The sequence below is a fragment of the Scaptodrosophila lebanonensis genome, unplaced genomic scaffold (assembly GCF_003285725.1).
Source record: "Scaptodrosophila lebanonensis strain 11010-0011.00,11010-0021.00 unplaced genomic scaffold, SlebRS2 tig00001412-arrow-pilon, whole genome shotgun sequence".
Classification (NCBI taxonomy): domain Eukaryota; kingdom Metazoa; phylum Arthropoda; class Insecta; order Diptera; family Drosophilidae; genus Scaptodrosophila; species Scaptodrosophila lebanonensis.
Genome location: NW_022060739.1, coordinates 7856897 through 7883042, shown reverse-complemented (window position 1 = coordinate 7883042; position 26146 = coordinate 7856897). Strand labels below are relative to the sequence as shown.

Below are 26146 nucleotides of genomic sequence, written 5' to 3'. Positions count from 1 at the left end.
GCTCCCGAATTAGCAACATTTTTGGGCCGCATTTTTGTTCACACAATAAACGTTTTGGCTGTCGAAAATATATATACGAGTATGTTCATACATATATACTTATGTATATATGAAAGATAAGGTATTGCTTATCGCAGCTTTTATCTAGAAGTACATGATTTTGATTGTACATAGCTATAAAGCTCACAGCAAGAAATGCACTTGACCGTCTTTTTGTGGCATGCTTGCCGGCCTACCTGCCGTTTCTTAACTGATTGATAATGCCAACTTCCTTTAACGTCGACGTCGCCATTACTTTCATGACAACAACAAATAGCCAACGCGTCATCAGTTCAATGAGTAATTCAGTATACTATGTATAGTCGATTCGTAGGGCGGAGCGGCAGGGAGGAATTAGCGTGTAATGGAACGGAAGTAACAGGGGAAGTAGCTAAACAGCGTTGCTAGCTGACGGAATTCGTGCAAGTGCAACAAACTGCACACCGACGACGACGACGACGTCGACGTTGCGACTCAACGCATTCTGCTGACGTCCACGTCGCACAGTGGTAAATAAGTGGTAATTACATATTTTATTGTTAAATAATTAAGATTCGTCGTGACTATGACATTTCTCTCTCAAAAGTTGGTAGAGGTCATGGTGCCAAAAGAAAATTTAAATAACGGCAATTTTTGCATAAATATTCTTTATAAATAACTGAAAATCTGTATCTACTTCAGCAATTCGTAGTGTAATGTGAATCGTATTTAGATCGTTGTATTCATCTATATTCATACACAGACTGACTGATTTAACATCGCTTAGCCCAGTAGAAGCGAAAAGTATGCAGTTAATGAAATAATTTAACCCCGAAGTGGGTAAATATGATCAGTAATGATTATAGTGGAGTAGAAAAACACGGCTAAGCTAAGAGTTTAAAAGTGCTCTTGCAAATTGTTACTTGAAATTATAATATTTACTCTTGAAACTCAATAAAAGGTGTGTATTTTTATATAAACTTTTTCATCTTATAATCATTTCTCATAACTTCTGAAAATTTCAATGACATTAAAGTGGTATTATAAAATTGAAGAGCAAAGCTTAAGATGCACTGAGTATAATATATTCTAAGTTAAATATTTATATAAAATGTGAAGTTCTCTAGAGTTCTTCAACTATTAAGTTTCTATTTCATGACAAAATTTGAATTTATTATTTATTTGAATTTGACTTTATTTTAGCAACTTTTTATTCTAAACCACAGTAAGTTGAATATTTGTATGTAATTTAGTAAACAAAATTGAGGTTCTTTAAAGATTTTTAAGCGTTCTTCAGCTATTGAGTTTGTATTCCATTTCAAGAAAAAATAACAACATTTAATCTTTTCAGCAGAGTTGTACGTGGGAGGTATGAAAATCTATTCTAAACCACTGTAAATTTGCAGCGTTGGCTGCGATTGTTGCTTCGGCTACTGCGATGACTGCGCAAGTGCAACATTTTGTTATAGTTTGCTGGGTTTATTGGCCACAAAAATTGTTAGTTAGTTATAGTTGGCATGTGCGGTATGTGTGATTATGTGTGTGTGTGTATTTGTGTGGCAATTAGTCAGCGATGCTCTTCATGTGCATGAAAGCGTGCGTGCATGCGTGCGTGAGTTTGCTGAACTGCACCAAAGAGGCAATCTTCATGGCCCGATGGCTTAGATTCGCGCTAACGAACTCTCGCCACGGCATCTCACAGTTGGCCATAATGTACTAATTATATGAAAATCTGTTTTCTGTTCTTTTCGGTTCTCTTCTTCGCTTTTGAAAACTCAAGCAACTGGCAACCAAGTTCTTTGCTTGGTCGGCGGTCAGTCAGTCGGTAGCTTTATTTTTATTTCTTTGTGCTCGCTTTGTTGTGTATTGGTGTGTTTGGTAATACTTTTTGGCCAAAGCGTATGAGTGGTGCACCAACACAACCTCACTTTTTCACAAACACGAACAAAGACAGACACTGACATTCACAGTCAGATTACAATTTCTGATTTTTCAATTAAACTTCCACTTATTTTGCCATTTTTATTATATATATATTTTATAGATTCTTCACTTTTTTTGGCATTTTGTTTAAATTTGTTGCATTACGCAGGCGTTTTGAATTGTTTAAAGACGCTTTTCGTCACGAATAAGGCGCGGTCGCGATCGATCACACTTACATACACACATATACAGAGGCAGGTTAATAAAAAAAAGCACCGTTGAGATCAATTTTAAGCGCACACGTCTGCTCCGTCGCGTTGTCGTACACCTTCTGGCGAGCTCTGTCAACTCTGCGAGCGCCATGGAGCGCACTGAGGCAACCAAAAGTCAAAAGTACAAGTCGTCGCTGTCTTCTTGCCACTGAGTTTCAGCCGTTGAAACACAACAACAACATGACGCGCCATTCAAATCAACAACAACCACAGCAACAGCAACAGCCAACGGTCGTTGCTGAGCAGAGCTTTGGCGAGCGAGTGCGCGAACTTTTTTCTCGTTTCTCGCAACCAAATGTCAGAAAAGCCAGTTAAAGGCAGAGCGAACGCTCTCGCCACTTACCTTGGCCACAATGCAATTAAAGCTGCTGCTGCTCTGTGTTGTTACCTGTTGCTTTGACTGGGCGCTGCATAGTGGAATGGAAAGCGAAGAAATGGGGGAGAACCTCCAGCCATTTGCATAGTCTGATTAGCTTCTCTTGACAAAAACAAAAGTGTAGAACTTCTTTGCTTCACTTAAAGAGAATAAAGTAGAATGAATGCTAGAGTTCTTTGTAGTTTTTAAATCAATCAATTCAAAATTTAAATAATGGTGACGTTTTTGAATAAAACCATGACTGACTTACATATGTGAACAAAATAAAGATCTACAAAATAAATATAGGCTCTGATCGGTGCAAAAATCACATTTAATACAAAAATGTTTATTTTGAATTAATGGAAATTTTATAGTGCCACATCATAATCTTCATTTTTATCAAAATCGATGCACAAAAACAATTTTTGCAGCGCAGCCTATAACTCTGGTTGAGAGAGGGGACGAAAGAGTAACACGGGCGCGACTTTGACGTTTTATTCGCTTAATCTGCAGCTTTTATTTTCAAAATACATCTTAGTTTTAAAGACTGAATGAAGTTTATTTGAAGTGCGACAAACTATTTAAAATGTTAAGTGTATTCTAGCCGATTTGTCATCAATTGCACGATAAGGGCAGTCTTTTTACAGTTTTTTGATACACTCAGCGAAAAATGAAGCTCTTATTCCAAAATAAAATTTCAGCGCTAGCAATTAAGTTGTAACAATAATTTTTTTTGAATATACAATAATACGTTGCATACTTATAGCTGCATTAAATTAGTTGTACAGTGGAGAGTTCTGTTACGAACAAAGCAGATAATGTAACATATTCTTTTTTGTAGCATACTTTTTGCTGCATGCAATAAAATGTTTGATCGTGAAGAAATTTGTATAGCAATCAAAATTGAGTTGAAATCAAAATTGTTAAGAAATATTGACGGTTCTGGTTTAAGTTTTGAACAAAATAGTTAAGATTTGAAAGCTGTTATTTAGTAATTGTTGTTAGTAGTAATTTAGTAATTTGGAAACATCCTTTTGTATTTGTACAGCGTAGAGTTCGTTAACATACCATGGCATAAAAAATAACATAGCACAATTCTGTTAACTTTAACAGTGTTGTTATTACAAATGGAAAAGGGGCTTAAAGGGCTCAAGAAAAAAGCTAGAATTAAAATAGTAGGAAAGGAAACCACTTATTGAAGTTGCACCAAGCGATGAAAAATTTATAACTTAAAAACTAATAAATGAAAGCCGCATCATAGGAAAACTTAATTTTTTAGCCCGTACCCAAAGGGTATAGGCTATACTAATTTTTAAATATGTATGTATATATCTGTTATTCCGATGATTCTAACGTATGTGCAAATTTTAAAATTTCATCTGCTTCTATTTGGCTTAGTGTGGTTGTTGAATTGTGTACCTTAAATGCATTACAAAAATCTTTATTCAATACTCCTCTAAATTTCTTCTCTATGTTAATTGTTAATTTTCTTTTTTGTTTACCATCGCCATCGCTATATTAGATAGATATAATCGATCAAAATGTTTTTTATTACAATATTCTTTATTGTTTTTTACATTTTGTTTGCATTTTAATGACGGGGCCTTAGCTTTTCCTCTTGTTTTTGTATTAAATATATCGTTTTGATAAACTTAATAAGGACATAATGAAAAATCTTCCCCAAAAAATTTGAAGCATACAAGCAATTTGAAGCAATTTATTTGCAACCGTTAGTCACATACTTTAAGGCTGACCTTCATAAATATAGAGATTATTTCACTGCTAAGTCAGCGTTGCTCACTATTAGTCGCTGAAGATTGAAATTTTCCATAAGTTGGCGTGATATATGTACTCGTACCACTCGTACGCTCCAGTAAATGATGTGTTTATGAATTCATTTCGCCCCATTTCCGGTTAAAGAATTTGCCAACCATCCATCCACTTGGCATATTTTCCGAAGGCAAATCACGTGCCCTCGTCCCTAGTGATATCATCGTTGGCATCACAACTCCATTGAGGTTGAGTTTAGCTTTTTATAGCTTATGCGATAGTTGTGGGTGTGTGGCATAAAAAATGCCTGGAAAAAAAGACAATTTGATGACAGCAATTTACGTGCGGCTTTTAATTGAACTTTCTACGTGTTCGAGTGCGCAAAACTTACACATGATGGCGGCTGTACTTAGACTTGACTTGATTCCGCCGCAACCCATACGGTGGCACGCAACGGCGATTTGCCTTGAATTTAATACCGCACTCGACTGTGTGAGAGAGCTTGCAATGTTTTAAAGGCGTTGCACAAAACCACAAATTGTCTATGGAAGTCTGAGACCCCGGCAAAACGTGCCTGAAGTATTATGGATCTTGATGTGGCTGTGATTGATGTGACACATGACTCACAAATTGACTGACAAGTGACTTGAAAGTTTAATGAATAAATAGCTAGTAATAAAAAATATAAAACAAGGCATGTATTTTTCAATTTTTATTCAAACTTTATTATCATTTAAATATTTATGCGGTATGTCGAAAAATCATTTGAAATTCAAGGAAGACAATGGAAGTTTATGTTTTTGCAATACTTATACATAGATAAGGTAACTAGGCTAGGGGCGTGTACTTAACATCTAGCTTGAGTCAATTAAAATCGCTACAAATTAAAGTTTAAAATTGAACTGGAATGCTGGCAGAGTTGGCCGTTTCTAAGTTACTTTTACTTTCAACCTTTTTTCCCCTCAACAAAATCTTGATTGATTTCATTTCAACATTAACATGAGCTTAAACATAAAACATAAATTAAAGTTGGATTTATTTTGCTTAGACGTTGATTGTTTTCTTGTTTTCTTTTTTTTGTTTTTGTCTTTTTTTTGTTTACTACGCAGCTAAAGAAACAAACACTTAGTGTTGGGGCGTGCTAAACAATACTAAATGCTAAACAAAAATTATAGACTCTCGAAGTAAATGCTAATATTTATGTGATATGTAGTATATAGTAGGCTATATGTAGCTGCTAACTTACGTGCTAGAAGCGAGTAGGGCTACAAATGCAACAACAGAGTTTAGTACACAGTGGTGGTGTGGTAAACTATCTATTCTAATTGGCAATTAAAAACTTATATTTGCATAGTTTTTCCGTAATTTATTGCGTTACCTAGACATTGTACTAAAATGTACTAAACGTACCAAAAGTACCTAATGCACTTTAAGTACGCAGATTGTACTGAAAGTAGCAGAAGCGCTTGGAATGTTACTTTGCAGTAAAAATACTAAATGTGCTAAAAGTACTAAATGCACTCAAATGAGCTACAAGTGCAAAAATTGTACCGAAAGCATCAGAAGCGCTTGGAATGATATGTTATAGTAAAACTATTCAATGTACTAAAAGTGCTAAATGCACTCTAAGCACGCAAATGAACTGAAAGTGCAAAATTGTCTACCGAAAGTAGCAGCAGCAGCAGCGCTTGAAGTGCTACCTAGCAAAGAAAGTACTAAATATACTTCAATTAATAAATTCACTCAATGCCAACAAATGAGCTGAAAGTGCATAGATTCTACTGAAAAGATCAGAACCTATGAAGTGGTTGGCATTTGTAGTTAAGTACTAAATGTACTAAAAGTACTTAATGCACTTAAAGCCCACAAATAAGCAGCAACTGCACAGTTTAAACCGATAGCAGCAGCAGCGCGCATTGCTACTTTGTAGTGAAAGCACTAACTCTACTAAAAGTACTTAATGCACTTAAAGCAAACAAAACGTACTTAAAATGGCTGCGAGTAGGCCAAGCGCTAAAAGTACTTCATCTAGTTAAATGTACTATAAGTACTAAATGTACTAAAAGTACCAATTGTGATCTTATTCTATAAATAGGCGACTTCTTGTCATAGTTTACTAAATAGAACAATTTTCAACGACGCATTATGTCCTCAATGCTAAATCCTGTTCGTCTAGGTGGTGCTGGTGGCGGTGGTGCAGGAGCAGCATGTTCCTTTGGTGCAGGCGACATGCCAGCCTGTTGCAATGGCTTGCCCAAAAGCTGTCTCGGCGCATGCCGACTCATATTTAGGGCGTAGATGCTTTGATTTTCCAAATAGGAACGCTGACTGAGCGCATGGGCGCCCGGATGATCCACCATGTCCAAGGAAGGGGGCATTATGCGCTTTCGTGATGGTATCGAGCCCAGGAAACTGGGCAACGCCTCATGCGGCGAGTGCAGCGGTTGTGGTGGCGGTTTCGCTGACACTTCTGTGGTGATTATCGTTGGCGCAGTGGTGCTAGCTGGTGGTGCAACTACCGGTGGTTTTGTGAGATTTGTAGGCACGGCGGCGGCGTTGTGTTGCAACGACTTGTGATGAAGATCGCGACGCACATGCAACATGGGTAGGTAGGGATCGCCATTTGCATTGGGTGGTGGCAAAATATTGGGGGCTAGATGATGGTGCGGCAGATGCGGTGGTGCCGCCTGTGGTGGTGGTGGCGGTGGTGCTGGTGCATAACGCAGGCCTGGACTGCCCAAAACAAAAGGTGGTGTCGCATTGGTAGTGGGGGTACTGGGTGTGGATAGTGTGGCCTCCTCGAGCGACCGCTGCTCGCGTTCCCCGTGCGGCCGCATCGTATACGTCTCGCCACCCTCATGGTGGCAGTGGGTGACGCCTTGGCGCTCCGGCTTGGGGGCCGTGGCAGCTGCTGCCGACTGATTGGCCTTGAAACGCGCAACCAGCGCTGCCTCCGCCTCAGCTTCTTCTTCCGCTGCCGCCAGCTCTTCGTCCTCATGCAGCTCCTCGCGCTCACGTTCGCGTTCACGGTCACGTGCATAGCCAGCCGTCTCATGCAGCTCCTCCTCCTCGTCGTAGTCGTCGAACTCCTCCTCACTATCGTCCTGCTCATAGGGAGCTGTGGCTTTGCGCTTCAGACGCATGCGTTGCAAATTGTTTTCAGCACCACCTTCCGCACCTTCATCGTTTGGTTCGCTCAAATTGTGCACCGGTGACTGACGCGGTGAGTCCACCTCGAGCAGGGAGTCCTCCTCATCGCCGCTCAAATGACGTGCCTCGTCCTCCTCACCCACGTCGACATAGTCGCCAGAGCTGACATCGCCGACGGCATGCGTCAGGGCATGACGACGCAGATCGCAGTTGCGCCGAAAGACTTTGCCACACGACGAGCACTCGTACGGCTTGTGGTCGGTGTGTGTCAGCAGATGGGTCTTCAGATTGGAGCGCTGGTTGAACGAGCGACTGCAGACGGGACACTTGTGCGGCGACTCCTCCATGTGCAGTATTTTGTGTACGGCGAGCGTGCGCGACTGACAGAAACCTTTGCCGCATTCGGTGCATTTGAATGGCTTCTCCTTGGAGTGTATATATCTGTAAGATATGGAGTAGCCAAAGAAGAGGAAGAGAATGGTTAAATAATGTGTGGGCGTTGTTGCTGTTGGTTGTAAGTAGCAAGTCAATTGTGGCTGTCAGTTGACAGTTAGCTGCATTATCTCAGCCACCGTCTGCCTGCTGAAAATGCTTAGATAAAGTGCGCCGATATATATTATTTTTATGGCAGCCATCTTGGCAATGGCGTCCACTTGTTCTTCTTGGCAGCAGCCACGGCCGGCCAGCCAGCTTCAGAATAAGTCAGAGTCAGTGTCTGAGGCAGCAGCTGCGGCCAAACAAAAAAAAAAAAACAGGTTATTGGCCAAACCGAAGCTTTCAAGGCGCACCGAGATTCTTCGGCGTTGTCGCTGCCTCGACTCTGTCCACTTTAATACTCTATAGAGAAAGTTTTAATGCATTTTTCGGGCTAGTTTGTGAAGCATTAAGAAAGGACTACACTTTCTCGATTTGGTTTTGGTTTTTATGCAACTGTTGCTTTTATCTTTTTAAAAAGTATTGCCAAAACTTGATCTTCATATTGTAGTGTCTGATGAGATCTTTCTGATGCTTTTCAGCTTTTCAACTTTTAATTTTTGGTTCTTTTGTTGTACTTTACGGTCCTTTCTAGTCGAGATCTGATATTATTTCGGACTGTCCAACTCTTTACTCTTTGAATATGTTTACTTTTTTACTTTTAAAATATAATTACACCTCATATAGTTCTTTGGTTGTACTTTTCGGTCCTTTCTAGTCGAGATCTGATATTATTTTGGACTGTCCAACTCTTTACTCTTTGAATATTTTGGCACTTTAAAGAGAATTTCACCTCATATAGTCAGAGTCTAGAAAAGAGTCGTACCATGGAAAAATATAGCTAATTGTCTTATCTTTTTAGTAAAAATTTTATACCAAAACTAGCTCTGTTTCTGCCAACTATATTTTAAGTTTTTCATCTTCGCTTTTTGTAGTGTATCTAGAAGTCAATTTTGTATCTAAGAGATTCCCACTTGATTTTTTACTGCCTGTGTTTTCTTTTGCCTCTCCCTTCGCCGCTGTCTCGCTGGCTGTTTTTTCTTTTTTGTTTTTTGTATAACCGCTGAAGAATTAGGCCCGCGGCAAAGCAAACAAACGACAAATGGACCGAACGATCAAAAGGCAGAGCGCTTGGACCCAAGTCTTAAGCCAAGCAAGCGACGTTTGTGGTGCAGGAAAGGAAGAAGAAAGAAGCTGGCTAGCTGGCTGGCTGCCTGGCAGGCAGGCATTGAACGATGCGACGTACACATTATATATACAAGAAAACCAACAAAGTTAATTAACTTTGGTGCTGTTGTTGTTGTAGTTGTTTCTGTTCTTTTGGATATGCTGGGCATGCCAGCAATTACCCACACTCCATGCACTCCACTCATTGACTTAGTCGACTCACCTGTGATCCCTCAAGTGATCCTGTCGCCGGAATGCCTTGCCACAAATATCACAGGAATAGGGACGCTCATCCGTATGCGTGCGCTCGTGTATGAGCAGATTGTAGGACTTGGTGAACTGGCGATTGCAAAATTTGCAGATGAATTGCTTTTTGGGTCTCGAAGCACGTCCAGGAGCGCGTAACAATCGGCGATCCAGGCCCGCATGCATGCCCGGCGCCAGGCCAGGTGGGAAGAGGGCTGCTGCTGCAGCGCCCGGTGGAAAGGCGAAAGTGCCCGCTGCTGTGGGCGAGGGCCCCGGTCCACCCAAGTATGGCGGTGGCGGTGGTGCGTACAACACCCCTGGCGGTGGGCCTGGTGGTCCCGGTGGTCCTCCTCTTCCTAGCATAGCCGCTGCTGCAGCGGCTTCCCTCAAAACCAACTCCTTGCGTTTGTCGGCCATCATGGCTATAATTTCATAATTCGAGTTGCTGCCCGCCCGTGCCTTCGCTTCCTTGGCCAATGCATCATTGGGCTCCAAAGCGCCGTAGACGGCGGCTGCACGCAGTGCCTGTCGCGTTGGCAGCACCGGCACAAAGGCGGAAATCTCTCGATGGTGTGCATGCGGTGGTGCCGGTCCATGTGGTGGCCCGGGTGGGCCGGGAGGCGCCTGTCCGGGCAGCAAGCCAGCCGCTGCCAAATGCTGCTGATACGCCAATTGTGTTTCGTAGGCAGCTGCTGCTGCCGAGATCCTGCTAGCTGATGAGTTGCGCGATTCGGAGGCGCTGCCCGACGAATCGTTGCCACCTGCGCCGCTTCCGGCGGCCGCAGCCGCCGCAGACACCGTAGATATGAACTGGTCCAGACGTGAGGTGCGCAGCATGGGAATGGCGCCACCTCCTCCGCCATCGCCTTGTGTGCTCTCCGTGGGCATGTTGTGGACTCAGGCGCCCCTTGGCTTCTCTATGTTGGCTGTGGGATTTGCTACCAGTTGCCGCACTGGCAACTCACATGCCGTTATCTCTCTGCAATGAGTAAATGAGCAGGCAAAAACAATTAGTGAAATGCCAGGCAAGGAAATCCAAACAGACACACACACTTAATTAAACGAACAGTGCAGTCTCGAAAGATAGAATTGTTTGTTACCTATAAAACGCGATAAAGTGAATGCATTTTTTAAATTACAAAAATTGAGTGTGTAATTTTGCAGCTATATTTAAACCATATTTTAAATCTGAATACCATTCTTCTGTTCAAAGATCTTGCCAAACCAAAAATCTAACCAAAAATCAAATATTATTGCTTAATTCCAAGTGTTAACTAAATTATTCGTTTGAGCTTTGACGTTTAAGCGCCAGAATCGGAGCTACTCGTTTATATATGGAATGTTTAATGAGTTTAAAATAACGAATTTTGGATTTTAAATATGGCTTTAGCCGAAATTATTGAGATATTATTGACGGTTTCAATTAAATGTTTTGGATTTTAATATCGGTTATTTAAATTTTTGGATTCTTATTACGACAGCAACTAAAATTGTGACTTTAATTTTTTGGTTTCAAATAGGATTTTTTGGGATTTAAATTTCGCTATCAATTGAATAACCCGAAATTATTGACGGTTTCAATTAAATGTTTTGGATTTTAATATCGGGCTTTATACGGGGTTATTATTACAACAGGAACTGAAATTGTGACTTTAATTTTTTGGTTTCAAATAGATTTCTGGGATTTAAATTTCACTATCAATAGAATATCAAGATTTTTACTTCGAATTCAGTTAAATTTTTGATTTTATATTTCGACTTTAATTACCTTTTTCTATTTCAACATATTTTTCGATTATATAATTTCGACTTCAACTAAATGCTTTCCTGGAAAATTTCGGTTTATGGTTTTAAAGCTCGACTTTAAGCGCTCATTTAAAGATTGCAAAATTTTGGGTATACCCAGGAAAACATTAGATACAAGGACAAATTATGATTAAATTTTGTTAAAGTTAAATAGTGGGATCTTTAAGTTGACTGGCAGCCATTCTGGGTTTATTTATATCGAACTCGTTATATCGAATGTAAACTGTATTTGTACACAGAAATGTTTGTATGTGTGGGTTTGTATCTACAGCTGTGTGTTTATTTGACTGTTCGGTTTATCTTAATTACAGCTCAAGTGCAATAAACAGTTTTTTCAGTTATATATACATATATTTCTTCTGTCGTTTTTTTTACCAATTTGTTTTTTCTTCTTCTGTATTATCAGCTATGCCGTGTGGAACTAAACTAAAACAAGTTGAAGCGGCGGCAGTTGGTTGTTGTTGCTGCTGCTGCTGCCGCTGCTGCCGTCGCCAACTGCCAAGTTAGATAAGATTGTGTGTGTCGCGTGTGTATGTGTCTAAATGGAAAAAACAAAATAAAAACCTGACTGGCTGACTAAACTGACGTTGTGAGTAAGGCAGGCAGGCAGCAGCGCTGCACGGTAGTAGCTGATATAGATGCACACACACACCCATACATATATATATATATGTACACTCATCAGTAGAGCTAAAGCCAAAAAAAAAAGTAGCAAACCAGCCAAGTTGCCGTCGCTTTTGGTAAATGACTCGACTGACTGCTTACTGGCTTTACGCAACAGGAGCTTCAGCTTCACTTTGCCGACTGAGTGCGCCTCTAAATGCTTCTGCTTCTTCTTCATCTTCTACTTCATTATCATTGCGATCATGACGTTAATAACAATAATGCTGATCGTTACGATGACGACAACAGCGGCAAGCCACAGCCAGGCAGGCATTTGATATTGTCATGCTCGTAGCTGTTGCCTTGCCAGCGTTTTTGCTTTAAGCCTTAATATCTGTAGTTGCTGTTGTTGTTGCTTGTAAATTTATAACCAGTTGCGCAAAAGCCACAAAATTGCGCGCTGTCTGCCGCCTCTTTAAAAAGATAGACAAACAGACAGACAGACAGTTTTGCTTATCATTTTCTGGAATTGTTCTTTCGCTTTGCCTGACAAGTTGCTGCACTTTGTAGGTTTTTTTTTGTATTTGTTTCTATTTTTAATTTTATTCTTCTAGTAACTGCTTTGTTGGTGCTGTCTGTTGATAAATTAAAGTGCCGCATCACCGCCGTCATCATCATCATCAGCAGCAGCAGCAGAGAAGAGGCGCCTATTATGGCCTAACGTTCAAAATTGTTATTATAGAAAGCTCCATTGTGATAAATGAAAGATTTCCATTAGAAATGTAGCCACACATATAAAGCATAAATGGGCAGATGTTATCTTTACGAACTGTGAAGTAAGTAATGCGTAGAATAGGCCAACAATAAAAAAATAAAATATGTATGTCGTATATACATGGCGCGATATTTGCAGTTGTAATCCAGCTCTGTCTAAGGTAAATAAGAATCTTTGCAAAATAAATTATCATACTAAAGTATGACTGATCTAATTAAACAAAATGCAAACGTTCTTTAGGGAATTAGCTAAATTGTTTTTAGTGCTTATAGTACTTCCTGAAGTTAAGTTACTTTTAAATAATATGTATATAGTTTCAGGGGTATTCTGGGTAGCTGTATTGTTTTTTACTTAAAGTCTTAGCTACATTTTTATAATACTTATTTCCTGAATTTACTTTTCAATAATATGTACTATATATAAACTCAGGTTTGTTTTTTACTAAAAGTCTTGCAATAAACTTGCAGAAATCTAAGGTACATAGGATCCCAGACTGTAAAATTAATAGTAATACATAAGTATAGATCAATTTCAACAATACGCAAACTCTCTTCAAGGAGTTAGTTGCTGAAACTCCTAACTCCTAACTCTTTGATTGTAGACAGTTTCATTTCTACGAGTATTGGCGAGTTTACTGACAAATAGAGTTACTAAAAATTTTGCAGAAGTCTAAGCTTATGTTATACTTGTGATATACACTTGATCGCCATTGAAAACTAGATTATGAATAACACAAATCTCGGCAATAATCTAACATCTTATTACCTAACGTCAAAGCATTTGGGTCTCAGAAATAAATATTTAGATAATTGAGATTCTCATACCCACATTCTTTTCATGTACTAACGAGCTGATCTGAATATTATTTTGCCTAATCTAGAAAGAGTTTACGACGCATCGCTTTACAAGTAGATAGCAAGGTAATGGTGATTAGTTTAGTATTGGAATCACTCTGACTATACAGACATAAGTTGTGTGTACATGATTTTAATCACCGTATAATTCGAAATGCACGTCAATATTATACATATATTCCCTAGGTACTGGATACTGTCATGCCTTTCTGTAGAAAAAAAAAATTGACCCATAAAACTGATTAAAATGGCAGCTAATTGAAGATACGAGTACTTTCCATATTTGCTTGAATTCCCATGAAAAGAGGTTTGAATTTTTCACGCTAATATCAAAACTTGAGTTGAATGGCTAATTTTGCTCAAAGACGCTAAAAGTGTCGACCCAAAGCCTCAAATATCATTAACCCGTTTGGGGCTTTTTTTTTTTCTTTCTGTTTCTTTATTGTTTCTCACTTATGCATTTATGACTGACGACGATTGGCGATGTGTGTACTATACATTGTATGTACAGTACATACATTGAACGGTCGGCGTTCATTATCTTTTGAAACATCGGCACTTTTGAAACGTCAACTCAAATAAGAAAAACAAATAAAATTAATGTAAATAATGGACATCATCAGCAAAAGCAAAGTCGCTACAGCACGTAGCGCAGAGTGAGAGCGATGTACTGGAGAAAAAAAAATCCCGCGTACCAGATACACACACATACTGATGGATGGATAGCTTGCCATGGCACGTTTGCGTTTGCGCAAACGGTTGCCCAGCAAATGAAGCCAAAGGCTTAACATACAATATAACGAAAAAAAAAACCCAGTAACTACAACAACAACGATGACGACGCTGCAGAGCCAGCCAACTACACACACACACACACACACGCACAAATACATTCCAGCTACTACTGAAGAAAATAAAAGATATCGAGGAGCAATTTGGCTGCCACTTTTGCTGCCTGGTTTTCTCGTCTGAACCATCGTCCAATGCGCTTGGCTTTGTGTAAACAAACAGTCAGTGAAAAGGTTCAAAGTAGTTGATAACGTAAGAAAATATACAAACAGTCACACTCACAAACGGAAAGACAGACATACAGACAGAGCGAGAGGCCGACCGTCTGTCTGTTGGTCGGACGGACACACACACATGCGCAAACGGATTTAATATTTGTATAGAAACGCGCACAGAGCAGAAAGACAAAGTTTGTCCCTCGAACTGCTGATGTCCACTAATGTACACTTGAAGGGTATAAAAGGGTGTATATATTTTGTAGAGAAGGATGTAACAAACAAAATTGTGGAGGGATATAACTATAATACAACAGCAAATGTTAAAATCTCTAGGTTTTTGTGTTTTGTTCGGCTGTATGAAGTTCTTTGCCTCTGAGAATAACATGTAAATAACCTGTTTACTCATCTGCTCATTCGAATGCTTAAGAGAAAAATCGTAGAATATAATAACTTCTTGTGTGCATTATTTAAATGAAACTTAGGCAGGCTCTTTTTGTAATAATTAGTTTATTTGTTTTTTGTGTCTGACTGTATGAACGTGTTTTTCTCTGTGAGTATAACAACTACTGTAACAAAACCTAATGTGTGTATTTTTCAAAAGTAATTGAAGTTAGCTGTAAGGTTTCATTTCAGTTTCCCTTGGAACGTACCGTATAGTTAGATAAAACAAACTTCTTTGTGCATTACTTTTGATTGTAAAAAAAAAAAACTATATATAAGTACTTTTTATAGCTATAATTGTTTTTTTCGGTTAGTTTTCTTAGAATATTCGGCTTATTGGGGCCAAACTTTGTGTGTATGTGAGGAAATGTATGCAATATTTTGTTGTTTAGTATTCTTTTTGGTAGAAAGAAAGTTCCTTAAACCCAACCATAAAATATAAATGTGTTTTAAAAAGTTGTTATTACTTAAATCGTATTTTGTATTATTTCATTAAACAAAACAAGTTTGTAGTTAATTGTTGAAGTTAATATTTTCCACTTGGAGTTAGTATTTTCGTTATTGTTTACCAAACCAAAATCTAGTAAATACAGAAGACTGCTAAAGAGATTATTGTTATACCTAATTGTACGAACTGAACCCTTCGATCTGGAACAAGTCTTACTAAGAACAAAAGTCGTACTAAAGTCTTTAGAGATTATTGTAATCCCCTGATTATTCGCAACAAACTAAAACCAAAGCTATTGGCCATATAATGAGTTATTAACTCACACGTAAACAATACGTAAGCGTATATTTCCTTCGGTTATGTGAAGATTTGTGTTATTCTTGCGATATCGGCTTACTGCTGGGATCGCTGCTGGCCATGGTACCGTACTTCAGTTTGCTTACAAAAGCAACAAAAACAGAAACAACAAACAACTGTGGACAGGGAGAGAGAGACGACAGAGGCAAGGGGCAGTTCGGGTCCAACCCAACATGGAACGCTCTTGGCAAGTGTGTCCAAGTGTGTGTGTGTGTCTGTGTGTGTATGAACATTTTAATCCCTTCAGGCTGTTCTTCAAGGTGTGCACCCCGACTTGTGTAAAGGTAGCTAATAAACAGAAAAAGGCTTTTTTTCTTTAAACCCAGGGAATGGAAATGAAAGAAAAAAAACAAGTAGAAAAGCTAAAGTCGGGTGTCCCGACTTTGAAATACTCTGTACATATGTTTACAATAATTATAGAAAATAAAAAAAATTAAGAAAATAAAAAAAAAATTTGATCGATTTTACCTCTCTCGGTATTCGAACTCACGTAAAGGGTGTATAATTGCACATTTACATAGCAATTGCGTCTGTGTGAGTGTATGTATGCCTATGCGCATCTATTCGTGTCTGTGTAAGCATTTTCGCAGTCAACCAAACAGCAACATCAACAACAGCCGCGGGCAGCGCTTGAGCAGCGCTGCAGCAGCGCTGCATCAGCAAATATATTTATGGCTATAACTTCTTGTTAAATCGGTCTATCATAATGAAATTTGGCATACGGACACATAATAACCAACTGGGGGTATTTCCAAAATTTTAGTTCGAAATTCCAAGAATTACGGGAGTTACGATTTGCGGGGTAGAGGGGGGAGGGAGGGGAATTCCAAAATATACATTTTCTGCGTATTCACATAAGGCATCTGGGACTAAAATTTGGTGTTCCTAGGTCTTATAGTCTCCGAGATATAGGCGATTATACGAATGGAAAATCGGGAAAACCCCCATAGGGGGGAAGTGGGGGGGAAAATCAAAAAAATAAAACAAACTCGTATAGAATACACACATAACGCATCTTCGTGCAAAATTTGGTGTCTCTATCTCTTATAGTCTCTGAGATCCAGGTGTTCATACGGACGGACAGACGGACAGACGGACAGACGGACAGACGGACAGACAGACAGACAGGGCTAGATCGACTCGTCTCGTCATGCTGATCAAGAATATATATACTTTGTGGGGTCTGCCACGCCTCCTTCTGCCTGTTACATTTTTCAGCTCCCGCAAACCTAATATACTCTTGTACATTTCATGTACAGAGTATAAAAACGATCTCGAACTCAACTTATAATTATAGTCGCCCGACTGCAGTAACCTGCACACACACACAGATACTTACACACACACACACACACACATGCGTTAATCTGCAGCCCAAAACCCTTTCGGGCACCCAGGAGTGAGTTGCGCAGCATCTGAGATTATAGTCGTAGCTATTAAAATCTAGCATAATCATCACTTGTACTGACTGCCTTGGCCGCACTCGACCACTCGAGAGATTAAACTTGCTTCGTAGACCAGGCCTGTGTCCGTCCGTCCGGCCGTCCGCTGATCAGCAGCAGCAAAAGCAGCAGCGTCTTACAAAATTGTACGCAACCTCGGCCCAGCTCGGCGACGTCTTGTATATATTTATGTATATAATTTTCTTGATTAATATCTATGAGATTTACACATTACAGTGCATGTAAGCGAGTGAATGAGTGCGCACCATTAATCTGAAAGGTTTGCTAATTTTACAGAGCATTTTTTTCAGTCTAGTTATGGCCAAGAAGGACAGCACCGCACTGCACAGCACAGGACAGGTATGAATGTCCACTAATGAAGTTTTATGGCTGTTGCTGCTTCAGGTGCGTTCGGCTCTGCTCGGCTCGGTTACGCCTTTGTGGTCGGTTGGGGCTGTATGTAATTTAATTGGAATTGCTAAGTTCTGATAATTTATAGCCGTTTTAAATTAATGGTAAAGCCCCAAAGCGAAATTTTGCAAACAAAATGTTCTGAGCACTAAATATTTTTAAATTATATTGTTAGCTTTTGTGACACTGTTTACTGTCTTTGGCTTATGTATTGGTATTAGCACTACTATCAAGAGTGTCATATCTCTAGTTCATAATTAAATATATATATATATTTTTTAATTAATTGTATATTCTTTATTTACGTTGTTTGAAACTGAATTTGCAGCTAATTAAGTTATACTTTAAGCCTAGACTGTCCTACAAATTTCGACTTTATGGGATATAAAAACTATTTTGGTTTAACAGTATTTTCCATTATTTTGAAGAAAATTAGTTCGTTTTTTAAATAATTACCCCATTTGTGTGGTGGATGTGTGGAATTTATAAGAAATCATTACAAAGTAGGTCCTTTACCTCTGACTAAAAGTGGACACAGTTGTACTAGGTTTTCATATCAATTTTCCCATTTTTTGTCTTCTTTAGCTTTAATTTCGAAGTTAATTTTACGCCAATTGTGGGTTGAATTTTTGGCCGAGGTAAATTTTATTTTTTTTTATTCAATTTGCACTTCCCAAGATTGTGTATGGATTTCCTTTCCTAAAAAGAAAACCCTATTCTAAAGCTTTAAAATATGGAAAAATATTACTCGCTTTTTTATCCTCGGACATTGTTTAAGCGAGAAGATCTCGACTATACTATATATCAAATTTGAATCCAATTGAAAGCAAGTCGATTGAATTTATTCGAAATATGTTAAATAATCATGCAGGTTCTGGTAAAGATCCATAAAAAATTCCACTATAAGTTTTATAACAGAAAATATGACTGCTACTGTTTAGATAAAACTTAACTGCGCTTTAATAGACTGTAGACTTTTACTAATAAATATAAGGCAAGTAAATGCTCATACCACTGACTTCGTACTTCCCTAAAGTTAAAACACAAATATTTGAAGCTGTGGGTAGCTTCACTTAATGCTAAACTAATGATCTAATCTGGCTGAATTTGAATTTAGTTTTGAGCCATGGCGATCGCTTAATATTATTTACTGTAAAATTGGGATTTATTCTGTTATTCTATTAACATCTACCCACGCGATGATTTTATAACAAGTTGAAACTGAATTCTATTGAGCCAAGAAATGTCTCCATCATTGCATCTTATAAATAATTTAATAGGCAGAAACGTATTTTTCCATCAAAACTGATGAATTTCAGACAAAAACATGGCTAGCTGAACGTTAAAGGCACAGCATGGCTATAGAAACGCGTGCCAAATAAAAAGGGCGTGTCAGTATATTGCCTCAATATCGTCGAGCTCTGGACTTGCCACGGCGGATGCAGCCATAACAGACGACTCAAAATGTTGTCTTTTATGGTAACCAATTGTCATTTTTTTGTTTTTGAACAATTGGAAGTGTGTTGGTCTATTGTTTAAAGAAACACTTAAACGCTTTTAATTTGTATTATAATAATTAATTTTATTGCATTAATTGATGATGATGCCGCGGCTCCGGCTGGTGCATAAAATGAAACCCACCCAGAAAAACGGAACGTAATAAATTTTGATGTGGCTATTCTTATGCTAAAATGGCCAACAAAATATATACATATATATGCAGCCAGACGGACTATAATTGCCTATAAACAAACAATGAAAGTCAAAACTGAATCAAATGTGGCTCCCCGATCGCTTGGATTTTGGATTTGGATGGTCAAGCCAAGCCAAGCCAAGCTTGAGCCAATGGCTTCATAGAACCACAGCGAATGGGAAACCAAAACTAAAATAACAACAGCTAAGCATAAAAATGAAAAACGAGACTGTGGGAGCGCGGGAGGCGTTTTTTGAAGCAAAAAAAAAACTAAAAAAAAAAAACATTTAAACGAAATCAGAAGAAAATAAGCAACAACACAGATGATGATGACGATGCTGCTGCCGCTGCTGCTACCACTGCTGCTCAGATTTAGATGGCAATGGAAGATGCCCAACCAAAACTGAAGCACTCGCCGCCGACGACGATGATGCTGAATGCTGATGACGACGAACCCAACTGAAGCGAACGGCCGGCCCATACAGAAGCTTGCGGCAATTGCGTTTCCTCTTTGGACACACGTTCTGAACAATTAAAGCGCGCGGCAAGCCAAGACTTGGCCAAGACACAGCGTTGGCCAGAGCCGAAAAAAAACCGGATTAAAATTGAGCACGAGAGAGTGTGGGGCCGTTGCTTGGTACGCTGTTGTGTGTTGGGCTACAAGTGAACTGGTTTACGGCTGCTGGCAAGCGATAAAAAATCAACAGAGAAGAAATCCAACAGCAACAACAACAACAACAATCCACAAGCATTCCAAGCTTAAACCAAAAAAAAAGCAACGCAACGCAACCAACAAGCGAGCGAGCGGGCGAACAGAGCCACAGAGCCAAGCTATGCTCCAAGTCTAGCGAGCGCCAGTGTGTGGTGGGACAAAGCCGAAAAATATTGTACCAAAACGGTTTTGATGGTATAACAAGTAAATTCCATACTGATCTTCAAAATGGAGAAAAATTCAAAAGCGACTCCAGTTTGGCTTTATATTTTTAAGAAATTAAGATTTTTAAAATTCTAAATGGTCAGATTCCATCGATTTTCGACCAAAGTTTGTTTATTATTTGTTCATTGTCTTCAATCTTTTTTTTTTTAAGTTTTTTTTAAGAATATTTAAAATAATAAGCTTTAATCATCTCAGCGAAGCTATAGTGCTTTATCGAGAATAGTATCTCAATAATTTTAGGAAACTGAGATGTTACAGAAAAGTAACATTAAAAAGAAAAGTAATCAAACACCATTAAAATCTGAAAAGTTTAAGGCAATCACTAATTTTACTAATTTTACTCTGCTAGTACGTCGGAAAAATGATAAATGTGACGATCTAGTACTCAACTGAAGTAGATGTTGCCGCTGAAAAAGCTCTGTAGTATATATAGAAATTGTATATAGTTTAGTATGATAACAGATACTATAATAAACACTGATGATTACAGATTCAGTCTCTGGAAATCGTATATATATAAAAGAAATAATGTTTACAGCCTATAAACGAGTTGGAACACACGTGATTCAGATTTGAGCTTATAAAAACCTCTATATTTGTTATGTAGGAAGTTTATATAGACAAGTATGATCATAATATACAACTCTTGATAAGATCTACAATCCAGGAGACTTAGATCCAATCTATCTATGTACATAGAAAAACAAATGCATATAGACTCTTATGAGTCTCTGAAAATTCTCTGTTTACTACGAACATAAGACTTAAAAGTGATATTGAAATGGAATCAAATGCAATATTTTCTGTGTGCCAATTTGATAGAGTTTTAGCCCACGGTGCGGCTGGACAAATGAACTGCCAGCTAGCCAGCTATCCAGCTAGCTAGCCAGTCAGTCAATGGGACGGTGAGACTGTCTGCCGTGTGCGGCACCACACTGTGTTCGGTGGCAATGACAGTGGCACATGCAGTTGTAGTGGAAGCCGCAGCGGCAGTCAGCCGTCGCAGCAGCAGCAGCGGTGGCGGCCAGCAGTGGAGGAGCCTCCAACGTTGCGGTTGCTCGCCACCACCACATCGATACGAATATACACTTTGGTCTGTGTGTGTGTGTGCTGGCTTGGAGCAGGTTTTTCAGTCAGCAAAATTTTTTTTTGTTATTTACTTTAAGTTCTTACTCGTCGCTTGACGTCGCTCTCTCTCTCTCTCTCATTCTCTCACTTGGAGTGTACACTCGTTGGTTAAGAGACTCGTTACATTTTTCTTAACATTGCTTTTGGCCATAGCGCAAAAAAAACAACAAAAATAAGAAACAAAATATAAGAAAAAGAAAATAATTAGCTAGCCCTAAACTACTGCGGAATTTTTGTGGTTTGCCAGTGACTTGGAGCAGGGCGTGTGTGTGTGTGTGTGTAAGTGTGTGTATGAGAGTATGTTTGGGGTAGGGCCTTACCTCTAGCAATTTTTTGATGTGGCCAAAACGCGCCTGGGGCCTGAATGCTGTGCAGGTTTTGGCAGTTGCTTTAAATGCTGGGCGAGTATCCGTAATGCTGGCGAGTTTTGTTGGCAATATACATATGCATATATTTTTATAAGTTTCCCAAATTTTTCCTGGATTTATAAGCTTTATTATAGCTTTGATATGCTTGGCATGTTTGTTAGATTTTGTTGGCACTTCTTTTACACTTAGTTTTCATTTTGTTTATCATTTATGTTTACGAATTTTGTTTATCTAAAATTTATAATTAAATTATTATTATTTTGGTTGGTAAATCAAAGTACATAGCTTGTACCATATTTTCTTATTATTATCAGCAGAGCCGTAATAATTTTGAAAAATATAAAAACACGCACGCACTAACAAACCAACCCACACACTCATACATACAATAGTTAGACATACAGGCACTCCAATCACGGCACGATCAGTAGCCAGCGGTCGCGGGTGTTACGGTTCGCTGCAGCGGCGGCACCAGCAGTAGTACCAGCGGCAGCAGCGGCAGCAGTTGCTACCACAAACCACGTAGAAACGACGAGCAAAACCACGTACAAACGAGTCGAATGCTAGAGTCGCGCGCATCCGACCTCTATATACCCTACACCCAACGGATTTGATATTAATATTTTGTTTTCAATAGTAACCTTTTTTTTTTTTTATTTACAAGTATTATCGTTCTAAATTTCAAGTCACATCAGAAGTTGTAATTAACGTATTTAGCGGTTGGGTGCATTGGAAAACACACAAAAAACACAAACCCGTACTTTATCGCACTTAGAAGTACCTGCATATTAAGTTTGGTAACTCTAGATTTTATACTTTCGCAGAAATTTCCGTTCATACAGACAGGCAAATGAACGACTTGTCTTTTTCTTATTGATCGAAAATATCTACACTTTTTGCGATCTGTCACGCCTCCTTTTGGCTGTTACACTAACTGAACGATCTCATAATTCCCCTTTTTACCCTTCGGGTAGAGGGTACAAAAACCAGAGCCGCCAGCCAAAAGCAGCGCAAACGATCGACGTCAACAAAAACAACAAGTACAACTTTAACTACAAACCGAGCGAACGCACAAACGAACGAACGAATGAACGAGATACGGCAGCTGAAATGTGTTTTTCTACATTTTGTTTGAAATAGGAGCTGAAGCCAGTGCAGCTACCAATTCGCTCCTCAAGTAGTCCCAAACTCTTCCCACACACAGACGACTACGACGCCGCGCCACATTGAAAAACGCTTTTCAGTCCAGAGACGACGTTGCACGCAACGTAACAAGTTCAAATACAAATGCACTCGCTTTGTTGTATCTCTGTATATATAAAGATACTCTTACACACACACACAGATACACACACACACACACGCTTACACGTACACTCTGAAGAAGGCAGTAAATTGGCCAACGTTGCGCGCGCAGGTGCGTTAGCTACGATCAACTCTCGAAGACTAATCCACCGAGCATTACGACGTTTGTCTCGACCGCCTCGTCGACGTTGTTGTGGCCCGAAACGCAAACTGAGAGCGAGTGAGCGTCAATGAACGGCGACGAGTATCGGTAGCGACAACGACAACAACAACGACGACGAGGAGCGAAACCAGCCAAGTAAGAAACCTCTCCTCTGCAGTCCGCAGTGCACCGCACTTCTCCTCGCTCGTCAATCAGCCAACCTCTGCCAACAAACCAACCAGCCAGCCAACAACCAACCAACCAACCAACTAACCGAACGCCAGTCGCACGCTTGGTCGGACGGAATGGACAATCGGACGGATATACGGAACGTGCATACGTACGACGAGTTATTGTCAGTTAGAGCGCTACCTGTTTACCGACTGCTTACTGTTTTGAGGGTAGACCGAAGCGCTTGGGTTGCCAGACTGCTTGGTCATGGCGGTTGCTTGTGTGGGGGTTAAGTCCAGTGGCAGTTTGGAGTGCGGGAAGGGGGTTATATACAAATGCATAGTATATGAGTATAGGGAAAAGGGCACTGACTTTTATGAGCGGTGTCAGGTGTTACATTGGGTATGCAATATGGGAAAGATGGGTTCAATTGGAAAAGATTAGAAAGATACAAATAATAGCTAACTTACTCAAAAAATTGTGGTTTTTCTAATTTTGTCGAATTCCGCTTCTAATCTATAAGCTGATCTAATAGAACCACCCTCACCCGATATAGAATTTATCAATTTTTGTTATACACATACTCTTTATTCAATCCCAAAGAAGAACGAAGAGAGAAAGAATGCTTTCGAAAGGCTTTGAAAATGTCATCCAGTAAAGAAAATCAGTTATCCTTTCCGCACCATATATGCCTCTCTATAATTAGCTCTCTTTCCAAAAAATCGAATGTTAGTATATTTTCTAAAAAATAAGTTAAACCTTAAAAACGAACAGTATTATTGCATAGCAGAATATATTCGAAATAGTTTTCTGTCAAATGCATTTTAAAATGCAAAAATCACCTAGTTGATAATTTTGGTATTACTTTCTATTCCACTGTCGAAAAGCAACAACTTTTGCAGGCCTACAAAAAGATTATAATGGAAGTCTGGCAATGTATTGAAAATATTGCAACAACTGTCTTAACTGTCTGTAATAGATAATAAGGTTCACATTTTCCTCACCTTTCCTTTCCAATTTTCCTATAGAAAAACAGGCCCCAACTACATGTCGAAAAACAACGAATGAAGTTTATTTTGTATTCCTTTTTAGAGTAAACAGGCTAACTTGGAAGCTTGTCACTTAAAAAATTAAGATTTTTCTTGCCCGTTTTCTCCTTTTAGGAGCTAGAATTTGATTTTAATATTTATTAAGATTTACACTTCAATTAAATGATTTGCCAGTTTGGTTATTAGGCAATATTTCGCTCAACTATTAGCTCTTCTACTTGTGTATACACCTAATTCTGTTTTTCCACGGTCTTAATTTACAAGGTTTTGATTTAACACGGTTTGAAAATTAATAATATATGGTAGCACGACTTTATTCTTTTATACGGGTTTTTTACACGACTTTTTCTGGAACCAATCTGTGTAAAAATAGAATTACAAGTAGGTGTATATATATTTTTCCATAAGCAATATCTCCCATCCGAAGCACAACTTTCTGGCAACTCCGAATCACGGCAAAGGTATGCGACTGCTAAGAGGCAAAAAACAGATTCAGGGTCTAAACTGTTGAGTCTGTGGCCAAGAGAGAGGCGTTTTGTAATGATCATCATAATGATCATCGGCAGCAAAGTGCTGATGATGATAATGATGATGATGGACGCACGGGCAACAGTAGTTACCCACCAACTGTTTCAATGGCAGAGAAAACCCAAAGAAATTGACAAAAGGCTGCAAACCGAGCAAGAGATAATTAAGCAGCATCGGCCTCACCAGCCTTACCCTCGGACTAATGGCCGAGTCGAGTCGACTCGAGTCGAGAATCGGTCGGTGGACGGCAGGGGCCGTCAACAGGCGGGCATTTTCGTTTACGTTTTTGTGCACAGTGGAACTAAATTGTTTTTGTAGCTGCCGTTGACTACAAACGTGGCCCAAGCTGAAATAGGAGAAAGACGACAGAGATGAGGAAAAAAAGAAAAAGAAAAGAAAGAAAAAAAAACGGTAGCAGTCTCATAGGGCGAGCGAATTGTTATGCTAGTCGTTGACTTCTCCGACCGGCTGCCGTGTGCATATTTTGCAGCGCTTTACGATTTTAAATAAATTACTTGAAAACAGTGTAAAACATGTGGCCAAGAGAGGGGCAGGTAGTGTTGTCTGGCTGACTCGCTGGCTGGCTGGCTGGCTGGCTGGCTAGGTAGATGGATGCATGCTGTTGGCAGTTTTGCCTTACTTGGCGGACTTGACAGGTTCATTGATCGCATTTGAAATGCTTCGTTGACTAACTGACTGACTGACTGACTGACTGATTGGACCAGCGCATGAGTGCAGGAGTGAGTGACTGGATTTTGATGAGCCTGCAACAGACAGGTAGATGGCTCGCTGGATTGTGCCTAATACTTATTAATGATGTTTAGATGCACCCGAAGCTGTCAGCGACTCAAAGGCACAGAAACACACACACAAACATTGCATTTGTCTTTTCTTCATGGTATATATTATTTATTTAATAATTAAAGCTCTTATTTAGTTTTATGGGGTTTTCATCTTTCGCTTCTTTTTCTTCTTCTTCATTTTCACTGATAACTTACAACATAAGATGGTGTGTGTGTGTTGTTGTTGTGTTTTAATTATGAATATTGAATATACGTTTATATACGTTTCTTCTTATTTATTTAAAAATATAAAATGTGTTTGTGTAAATGTGTGTGTGTGTGGGTGTGGACTTAAAAAAAGGTTCAAGCTAAAAATTGTTGTTGCCGATCCAAAAAAACGAAATCAGCATTTAAAGACTATATATGTATATGTATGTATATACGGGTATATATATGTATATATGTATGTATATATACTATTGTATGCGTGTATATTATACATATAAACAAAGTAACTACTG

At 39.1% G+C, this 26146-nt stretch overlaps 1 protein-coding gene across 1 annotated transcript; it reads right to left on the bottom strand.

Annotated features, from left to right (window-relative positions):
- Window positions 1–5040: 5040 nt before the first annotated feature.
- On the bottom strand, window positions 5041–23088 carry LOC115631393 (protein bowel). The gene is made up of 5 exons (XM_030528115.1): window positions 23024–23088; window positions 21601–21879; window positions 9904–10357; window positions 9356–9837; window positions 5041–7932 (listed from the first exon to the last, which is right to left on the bottom strand). The coding sequence occupies exons 3-5, from the start codon at window positions 10264–10266 to the stop codon at window positions 6474–6476; spliced, it is 2304 nt and encodes a 767-aa protein (XP_030383975.1). The 5' UTR covers window positions 10267–10357; window positions 21601–21879; window positions 23024–23088; the 3' UTR covers window positions 5041–6473.
- Between the last annotated feature and the right edge of the window lie 3058 nt (window positions 23089–26146).